Genomic DNA, 9,783 nt, shown 5'->3' on the forward strand with positions numbered 1-9,783 from the left:
TGCTAAACCAGCCTAGATAAGTTTATGTCTATCTTATCTGTAAAACTGCATGAGCAATCCTCCCGCATAACTACCAGGCACAGTGCCTCAAAACCATCTGTACTTGCCACCACTAAAGCAGGGGGATGAATGTCCTGCCACTGCAAGGACAAGTAATAGTTCATTAAAATACGCTCAGGAGATCCACAGAAGAGGATCACACCCTGCACTTTGGAGGAAGGCAAAATCCCCCAGTGCCCAGTCAGATGTTAGGAAACTCAGCCCTCTGGGCTGGGAAGAGCTGGGGAGGAAGAAAGTTCTGGAGGACCCAATATATTCCAGAGATGCCACCGCTCATGACTCCATTGCAAGCTCTTTGAGGCAGGGGCGGGTGTGTGCAGCCTTGGTCTACTGGGGGCTGTGTCCCTGACTGGTATTGTGGTACTCATCATGGCAGGGCTGCTTGATACAAGGTAGCTCTGCTCTCTTGCAGCGCTGGCGATGAGGGGCAAGTAGCCTTAGCCATTGTGCAGGCGTCCCGAAAGGACTGTGGTGTCTACCAGTGCGTCATCCAGAACGAGTATGGCACTGACTCCACTGACTTCCTGCTCAGTGCAGAAGGTGAGCTGCCTGCCTGGCCTGTGTCCAGTGCAAGCCCCTCTCTGGACCGAGTGATCCCAGCTGCATGGGCCCTCCTTGCCTGCAAGCCCCCTCCTGTACACACAGACACTCAGGGTCACAAGAGGGCACCATGTGAGGTGGGCATGGTGCTTGCCAGGGCGTGTTGTGTGGGCAGAGGGCAGGTAGTTGTGTGGGAGGGTTGTGGCACCAGCACCCCCTGCAATAAACAGAATGATCCCCTACCCCAGAAAGCCTGAGCAAGTGTGAGGGGGGCAGGTTTACCAGGTGGTGACTGGGAGGCAGGAGAGCTGAGAGGGGGGCAGGTGAGGCACTGGGGGCAGGAGAGCTGGACTGGGCGGGCAAGTGTTAGGTCCCAGGACCAGGTTGGGCATTTAGGGAGTGGGGTTAGTGCTGGGTGCAGGGAGCTGGAGGGAGAAGAGTAAACGGTCATGTACAGAAAAGATGCTAGAGCGCGGAGTAACGTCGTCAGGAGCTGGCTGCGGGCAGCTACCTCCTGGGGTGGCCAGTGAAGGGCACCCCTGATCCTGGAGGTGGCCTGGGACCCCATTGCTGTGATACTTGGACAGTCTGGGCAAGGCCTTGCTCCACAGCACTGTACAAGAAGGGATGGGTCGAGAGGAGTTGATCCGCTCTCTGTGCCCTGAGACCTGCATGCTCCCAGACCTGAGCCAAGGCCTGGGCTCTGGCACCGGGGCCACGAGTCTGTCTCAGGCCGGCCTTACCCCCAAGGCCTGTTCTTTGTCCTGTTCTGTGGGAGGGGCAGGCTGGCCCCTCCACTGCTCACCCTGGCTTGGGGACTGTAGGCCAAAGGGCACTGGTTGGGTTCAGACAGCCCCATAAAACCCTCACACAGAGGGCCCGGTGCTGCAGCCCAAAGAGCCAGGTCGTGATGGAGCTCCAGCAGCTTATTAGAGCTCAAAATTTCTGTGTTGGGGCTGGCTCAGGCATGTCAGGCAGCTCTGGGGCGTACCTGTCACCAGTGGGCCTCTGGGTGCATCCCCAGGCAAGCAAAGGGAAGCGCACAGAGCCCTGTGCGTAGTGGTCTCAGGTTGAGCACTGGGTAGTGGTCCCCACCCCCAATACCTTCATTCTCACTCACCCCTGGGCTTTGTATCCCTCTCAGTGCTGTCGGGACTTATCTCAAGAGAAGAAATTGAAGGTAACGTGAGCTGCTTCAGGAGCCGTGAGTGCTGCCCCGGCCGCATGGCCAAGGCCCTGCCAAAAGCCAGCACTCCCTTGCTATGAGGGGTGGCACCGCACTGAACATAGGGAGGGCACCCTGGGGATGGGGAAGGAGTACTGGGCAGCTAGGCAGGGTAGGACTCAGTTGCTCCTCCCTAGCAAGCCACCACCCCATGTGAAAGCAATGCTGGTTAACACTGGCAGGACAGGAACTGGCTGATCACAGGCCCAGACCCTGCTGCCTTCTGAGGCCCTGCAGTGTGGAAGCAGGTGGGAGGGCTGCAGCACCCCCAGAGCTGGCTCTGCTCCAAGGTAGAGCCCATCTCCCCTGCCACCTGGAAGCTGAGCCTGCTGCCCACCTGCTGCCCCCACTCCTTTGGGGTCAAACTAGCTCTGCCTTCCCTCTTAACTTGGGACACCAGGGGAGGAGACACCCAGCCCTGCCTAGTAGGCCTGTGCAAGTCGGCAGTGATTCGATCCGGCTTTGGATCCAGCCACTTCGGATGGCTACAATCCGATCCGAGCTCGGGACCGGGTTTCTGCCTCGATCTGGCCGAAGCTTCGGAGCCGCCTCGGAGATCTGGCCATGGGGTAGAATGGGGAATCAATGAAATAACTATAATGTTGTTGTTTCTTGTCCATTTTCAATGAAACATGCAGAGACGGTAGCCTCTGCTGAGAGCATGAAACTTGCCAAGTCTCAAGAAGATTGGTGCAGGGGGTTGGGGGTAACTGGACCCCAAATTCTTGAAAGCCAAACTCCTGTCACGGTTACACCACAGAGGGGTGAAAACTTCAGGGGTGGTAGCTCTTACTGAAGCCACAAAGTCTGCCAAGTTTCAAGGAGATCGGTGCAGGGGTTTGTGGGGAACTGCCCCTCAAGCTGTGGACAAGCAAAACTCATGCCATGGGTGACACTGCGTGTGCTAAGGCACAGCGGGGTGACAGCTGCAGGGATGGTGGCCACAACACCTGCCAATTGTGGAGGAGATCGGTGCAGTGGGGTCCCGGAGCCCTGCTCCCCGAGCTGCTGACAAGCAAAACTGGTGCCAAGACCGACTGTCTTGGGGCAGTTGATTGTCAGCATTGATGCTTTCCTCTCCTTAGCCTGGTTTTGTAGGTGTTAATTGATGGCAATTAAGTGGCTACATTAGCTAGGTCCTGTGTATTGAGCTGGTCCCTGAGTCCCTGGTCCCTGAGTTAATCACGACTGATTGTTGGTAACTGGGAACACAGCAGCTCAGCAGCCAGGCCTGCAGCAGTGCCCCCCTCCCCGCCCCAAGACAAACACCGTCGGTCCCACAGGCACCCAGGGCACCAGTTTTGCTTGTCCACCACTTGAGGTGCAGTTCCTCCCAAACCCCTGCACCGATCTTCTTGAAACTCGGCAGGCTTTGTGGCCTCAGCAAGGCCTTTGCAGTTTTCACCCCCGTGGTGTAACACAGATGTGACAGAAGTTTTGCTTTCAAGAATTTGGGGTGCTGTTCCCCCAAACCCCTGTACCGATCTTCTTGAAACCTGGCAGGTTTCATCTGCTCTGCAGAGTCTACCACTCCTGTAAACTTCATCCAAATCAGACAAAAAACAACAAGTTATAGATATTTTATTGTTTCCCCATTATACCCTATGGCTGGATCTCCGAGCCGGCTCTGAAGCGCTTTGGGATGCCGAACGAGGCAGCGATTTGACCCGGATGTGCTGGTTCGCACCCCAAAGTGTCCAAAGCTTCTCTGGATCCGAAGCGCTGTCCAAAGCCCCACACAGCCCTACTGCCCAGCTCCTGGCCTTTCCCTGCCCAGCCTGGCGGTGCCGGCTCACATTCTCTTCCCTCTACCAGTTGGTGAAGAGATCGAAATGACCCCCATGGTGTTCGCCAAGGGCCTGGCCGAATCAGGCTACTGGGGGGACAAGTTCTTTGGGCGCATCATGTGTGAGGACATGGAGGTGGGTGACGGCTTCCAGCGCAAGGCGTGCCGCGTCCGGGCCATCTATGGCCTGGAGCCCATCTTCGAGTCCGGCAGGACCTGCCTCATCAAAGTGCACAACCTCATCATCTTCGGGACCAAGAATGAGAATACGCTCGTTGAGAAGAACTATGACATCACCATTCAGGTGGGTGCTTCACCTCACCCTGCCGTGCCCTGGCCCCTCTGCCTGCAACCTGGTGATGGCCTGAAACCCCTTGCTTGGTGGGAGCTAGGGGATATGTGGGATAGTTTCATCTTCTCTGCCTGACCTGGTATTTCCCCACTCCTGACGCTGCACCTGCCCCGTTCCAGCTCCAGCTCAACAGGCTTCTCCCACCTGGCCTCAGTCCAGCAGGCTGCCCTTTCCTCAGCTCCTCCCTGCTCCTAGCTCTTGCCCATCAAGCCTGATCAGTTCCCCTGGCCTCTGCTCACCTGTTCACTGACAGCACCTACTTAGCTGCCACAACATATTTTTATGCGTGCCCTGTCTGTTTGCTCACTGACTGGGTACTACTGCAAGGCCTACCCTTGCTCTTCCCAGCTCCCCACTTGTCCAGTGCTCACACTTACCCTGGGCAGGCTGGGTGGCTGGACCTCTGGTGGGTCTGGGTTCAGCCCTGCAGGTTGGGGTGTTCTATGCTGCCCCGTGTCCTCTGGGAGGAGAGCAGTGAACAGGACACAGCAGCTGCCAGGTCACTTCCCATGCCAGTCTCCGGTAGGTAGGAGAGGCTATCTGAGCAGTGCCCCACGGGGCTGGCAGGCCTCAGGGAAGGGGAAGGGCAGGGGCAGTAACTTCTGTGCTTCAATCCCAGGAATGCAAAATCCAGAACTCCAGCCGGGAATACTGCAAGATCTTCGCTGCTGAGGCACGGGCCATCTTGGACTTTGGGGCAGTGCCTGAGTAAGTCAGGACTCTGCCTTTCCTCCATGGACCCCTACTGCAGGCCAGGGAGGCAGGGCCCCTTTCTGTCATGGGCATCTCTGTAGGAAGATTGAGGGACATCAGCCATAGGTGGCCTAGCCCCCTCCTACCCCAAGTGTCACTATGAGGCTAAATGAGCACCATGGTCTAGCCAGGCTGGGAGAAAAGTCCTCCACCCCAGGGGATGGGATACCTGCTTACTGCTAGCATGTCCAAGTGCTGTGGAGCTCAGGGAGGCTACTGGGCTGGAGGACCCTTGGGTGAGCCCTGCCTCACCATCCCATGCTGACCCTGGCCACTACCCCCTGCCCAGGATAATCCCGCTGTACCTGATTTATCGACCTGCCAACAATATTCCCTATGCCACCATGGAGGAGGACCTGGAGGGGTCTTTTGAGCGGTACTGTGTCAGGGAGCGGGACGGCAGCCTGGCCGTGAGGAGCACATCAGAGATTGCACAGAAATGCTGCTCCTTCCAGCACTGGCTCTACCAATGGACGAATGGCAACATCCTGGTGACAGACATGGAAGGTAATGGCAGGGGCTGCCCCCCAAGCAGAGAGGAGGTTCTTGCTTCTCTGTGTCATGCCCCAGGGCCCAGCATGGTATCCGCCCCGGGGGGAGGAGGCCTCTGCCACCTCCTGGGAGACTCACCCCTGGACGTAGGCTCCCTGAAGTGGCTTGCTCTAAGGCAGACTGGTGTTCCCTTTCATTGCAGGTGTAGGGTGGAAGATCACCAACGTGAGGATAGCCACAAAGCTGAAAGGGTGAGTGACTCCAGGGAGCTGAGCCGAACTCCTGCCTCCTCACAGGGACTGAGCAGCCTCAGCCAGGTCCTGGCTGCCTGCCCCAGGCAACAGGACTGCCTGACAGCCTCTATACTTGGTTGAGGGAGAAATGATAGTGCAGTCAGGGGTGTAACCACCCCAGTAGGCATGAGCATGGGCCCCCTGTCCTTGCCCCTCAGCCAGCTGGGCACCACTCGCTCTATTCAGTCTCCAGCAGAACTCTGCATCCTGTCGCTGCCGTTGGGAGTCAGTCCAGCATCTCTGTGTATGGTGGTGGGTGGGAGGGGAAGTGAAGGGATGCAATGAGAAGTGGGGCATGCATGAGGCAGCTGATGGCAGAGCACCATGGCCCATGATGAAACGCCATGGCCCATGCTAATGAGAGTGCAGCGGTTCCCTAGGAAATGGGAGCCCTCGTAAGCAGAGGGGATCACAGAGACCCCAAGCATCCCAATCAAGGGAGAAGGAGCCCTGGGCAGCTGCCTTCAGAGCCTGGGAGCCCTTTTGCACATGCCTGGGTACTGAGCATTGCTGTTTGCTGGCAGGTACCAGGGGCTGAAAGAGAGCTGCTTCCCCACCCTGCTGGAGCAGTTTGCTGCTACCCACCAGTGTAACCACTACTGTGAGATCCTGGGCCTGAAGACCCTGGAGACTGTGCAGCAGCCAGTAAAATCCAAGGGCTCCAAGAGCCCATCGATGGGCAGGAAGGCTTCCTCAACCCAGTCCAGCCCCCAGCTGCAGAAGAAGGGCCTGGCGAGCCCCCAGGGCACCCGCAAGGGTACAGTCAGCCCTAAAAGCTCCCGGAAATCCACTGAGTCAGGGGAGGCCCAGCTACCCGTGAAGTCCAGAACTGGGGAGAGCAGCAGGTCCAGCCGGCTGCAGTAGGCAGAGCCTGCCCGGCGGGATCGCAGAGCCCACGGGCCAGGGGAGGCAGCCTGCTGCTGCGCACACTTGGGAAAAGGGACCCCTACAGCAGCGGCCAGCGCATCTCCTCCCACCAGCCCCCCGCCGTTTGCATCCTGTGTGTGGTGTGCTAATGAAGCAGCAACCGGGCCAAGGACACTCTAGAGCAACCTGGGAAGTAGCCTTGTGGGCCAGAGCTGGCTTGCTGCATGACTGGGCCTGCGGAGGGGGCAGGGGGAGGGGTCTTGTTATCTCACACGCTGCTGATTTATACCTCTGTAAAGGGAAAGCCAAGCTGGGGCAGCCGAGCCTGCGAGGCAGGGGTGTGGGGACAGCCCACTGCCTGCTACTGACCCCGCGGGTTCATCTTCCAAAGCCCCTGTCTGGGCCGTGCCGGCTTTGCATTCCCTGCCTCGGCTCCGACACTGAATCTGGTGCTCTCCGGACTGCTGCAAATGCCCCTGCTGCTCCCCCTTCCCCTCCCGTCAGGGCTGTTTGGTGCTGGGTGGATCCAGCTGCCCAGGAGGGCAGGCAGACAGACTGGCAATGGGTGCGGCCTCTCCCTGCCTGCATCCCTCCCTCCTGAGCAGTGACCCAGCACAGACGTGGGCTCCTAGTCAGTGGTATCTCAGGTTGTTTCCCTTGGCTCCAGCTTTTCTCTACTTGGGTTCATGGTAGCCTCGCACCCCAGCTTGGATGGTTCCTGCCCTGTGTACAAGCCCCTACTACATTGTGACCCATGCCAGCACAGACAGGTTGCACCACCCCTGCATGTCTAACCCCCTGTGCCCTGCAGGGAAGCCCTGAATACTCACATGGAGCCAAACAAGAGCATTTGGAGTGGCAGCCGTCGTGGTGCCCCACGAAATGCAGCTGTGGAAAGCTCCCAGTCCACCAACGTGCTTTGCTGGTGCTGGTGCTGGTGCCTAGGGAGTTTGTGTGCGTCAGCTCATGCGCCTGTCACCATGGTAACTAGGTACCAGCCGTACCAAGACAGAGAGGCAGCTGCTTGCCGCAGCAGGCAACAGGGAGTTCAAGCCTCCCAGGAAAAAAGTGTCAAGTCTCTTCCTCCTCCAAGTAGAGATGGCCTTCCTGCTGAAATCCTCAGCTTCCCCTTGCTGTCAAACCGAGGTCCCCTCCTGAACACAGTGACCCCAGGCTGCCCGGTCCCCCACAGGGCCACTCACTCTGAATGCTGCCAGCAAAGGGGATGAGCAGCCCAGACCCTGCTTGCTAGGATCAGTGCTTGCCAGCTGCAACTTCCCCTTGTGACAAAGTGCCCTGCTGCTGGCAAGCCCCAGGTTGTACTTGCCCCCTCCAGAGCCAGCCCCCCAGGGGTATTTTAGGGCAGCAGAGAGGCAACTGGGAGCTGTTACCTGTTGGTGGAAACTAGTGAGGCCTCAGGGCTGCTCTACCTCATGCAGAGGCCAGGTCAGTAGCCAGGCTCAGGAGGAAGGGGGAGAAAGTCACTGCCTTGTGTGCCAGGGCTGCTGTGAAGAGCCAGGCATCGTGCCTCATCAGTTAGCTATCTGAGAAGGCAGCAGCTTCACTGCTTACCTCACTAGGAGCCAGGGAGGGCATGAGTCCTTTTTCCTGCACCCTTGCCCTGAGACACACAGGCTGGCCCTGCCTTGCCTACCTCCCACCCTCTGCCCTGGGGGGAAACAACATGAAAATATGAACCATGGGCTTCTTCTTTGGGTCTTTGTGACAGACACTGGGGCAGGTGATCTGCTTTGCTTGCTTGCACCATCAATTGTGCAGGCCCTGACTGGGTTGAGGGCATCTCCCTGATGCAGGGAACCAGTGAAAAGAGGACCTGCAAAAGCTAAGCACCCTGGCAGGGGAAATACCATGACCATGATGGTAGCAGGGGAAATCCCCTGACCTATGTAATACAATTAAAATGGCACTATGTAGTGGAGGGTTGCACTCTTGTCTGCTTGTGAACAAGACCCCCTACTAGAGCCTCATAGTTAGCTTCCCACTAGCCAGCTTCCAGTGGGAGGATCATAGCTACATGCTGACTTTGTGGAAATGGGAGACATCTCCCTAGCTTGCTCCTGAGGCCATATGGCTGAGGGCAAGCAAAACTCGAGGGCTTCTGAACCCCAAGCCTCTGGGCGTGGACCTGCACATAGGATGCCTGCCAAAGGACTTGGAAGCATCTGAAGCCCAGGCTGGAGCATCTGAAGCCCCTTGCTGGTAGTAGGGCCACATATGGTTCCTGGATGTTTCAACAAGATTTGGACCAGATTTGGCTAATTTGACCTGGGACACAGAAAATTGCCCTTAAAAATAAAGAAACCCGCCAGGGCTCGTCTGCACGAGGCCATTTGCTTGCTAGTGTGGGGTGGTCACCAGGTGTGGTGCGGCTGCTGCCCCTCTGGAGGGATCAGAGGCAGGTGGCTGATGGTGAAATGGTAATGCAGATGCACCCTCCCTGCTGGAGCTTAGTTACACCCTCTGGTTTCTGTTTATCATTTCCTTTCATTAACTGGCTGGTAATGAAGAAGAAGGCAGCTACAGACTCAGGGCCCCACCTCTGTTGTGGGGATGCTGTGAGCTGCCACCACAAATGTGCTTGGAGCCCTGTAGCAAATCTCAACTGAGCCAATTTGCCTTCAGGATTGGAGCAGAGCTGGCCAGAACCTGAAAAAGTAAGCAAGCTCTCCCACCCCCTTTCCCTGCCCCAAAAGAAAGCAAACCCCATGGCAGGGAGCACTTATAGGCTCCAGCTTTGCTGGGTAAGAAGGCATGTGCTTTTGCCTCAGGTCTGCAGTTGTAGCATGTCAGGGCCTCCCCCCAACCGTGCCTTACACCTGCTGACTGGTGGCTAGGGGCGCTGCAGGCTGCTGGCTTTCATGAGGCATCTGCCTAATGGCCACTGTGTCGAAAACACACCTTTCTCTCTCAGAGCTGCCCAGTTACAGCAGAGAAGAGCTGGCAGCTGTGGGAAGAACTATGGCAGGGAGTCACTGTTGTCACAGGAGTGGTGGGGATGTTCCTTCAGCTTGTGGAGAGGGCTGAGGCAGGGACAGGGATCACTGTGTCCGCAGCGGAGGTGTCTCTTTCCGATGGCGAGGAAGCATGATCCATGTGCCCCAGCTGCCACGTGGCGAGGTCCAGCAGAGACCAGGTGGGGCAGTTTCTTACTGCGGCGCTTTGCATTCCGTGGCTGTGGCTGCGCTTGTCTGCTCAGGAGTGTACATTTCCTGCTCTTGTTCAGATAGTTGTAAAATACCCCTGTACATACTCATCTGTGTATTGGCAAATGGGTGTGCTCGTGTGCAATAAAGTGAGAAGGACTGGTCTGCTCTCCATTATGTCGGTGCGGCTGGCAGGTTGGGAATTCTCACCATAACAATGCCATTTGCTAATTTTGCTGACTCCCAGCTCC

General features: G+C 57.3%; 1 protein-coding gene across 2 annotated transcripts in view; it reads left to right on the top strand.

The window, feature by feature from the left end:
• ALPK3 (alpha kinase 3) overlaps positions 1-9,696 on the top strand; it is a 58,031-nt gene extending 48,335 nt beyond the window's left edge. For both annotated transcript variants that reach the window (XM_090030171.1, XM_090030172.1), the window contains 7 exons: positions 473-600; positions 1,745-1,780; positions 3,641-3,915; positions 4,583-4,671; positions 5,006-5,223; positions 5,411-5,459; positions 6,026-9,696. In XM_090030171.1, coding sequence (XP_089886297.1) covers positions 473-600; positions 1,745-1,780; positions 3,641-3,915; positions 4,583-4,671; positions 5,006-5,223; positions 5,411-5,459; positions 6,026-6,365 — 1,135 coding nt within the window. In that variant the 3' untranslated portion in view covers positions 6,366-9,696. The remainder of the gene's footprint in view (positions 1-472; positions 601-1,744; positions 1,781-3,640; positions 3,916-4,582; positions 4,672-5,005; positions 5,224-5,410; positions 5,460-6,025) is intronic.
• The last annotated feature ends 87 nt before the right edge of the window (positions 9,697-9,783 follow it).

Source organism: Crocodylus siamensis, chromosome 15 (genome assembly GCF_052110815.1).
Source record: "Crocodylus siamensis isolate JL-2025a chromosome 15, ASM5211081v1, whole genome shotgun sequence".
In the NCBI taxonomy this organism is placed as follows: domain Eukaryota; kingdom Metazoa; phylum Chordata; order Crocodylia; family Crocodylidae; genus Crocodylus; species Crocodylus siamensis.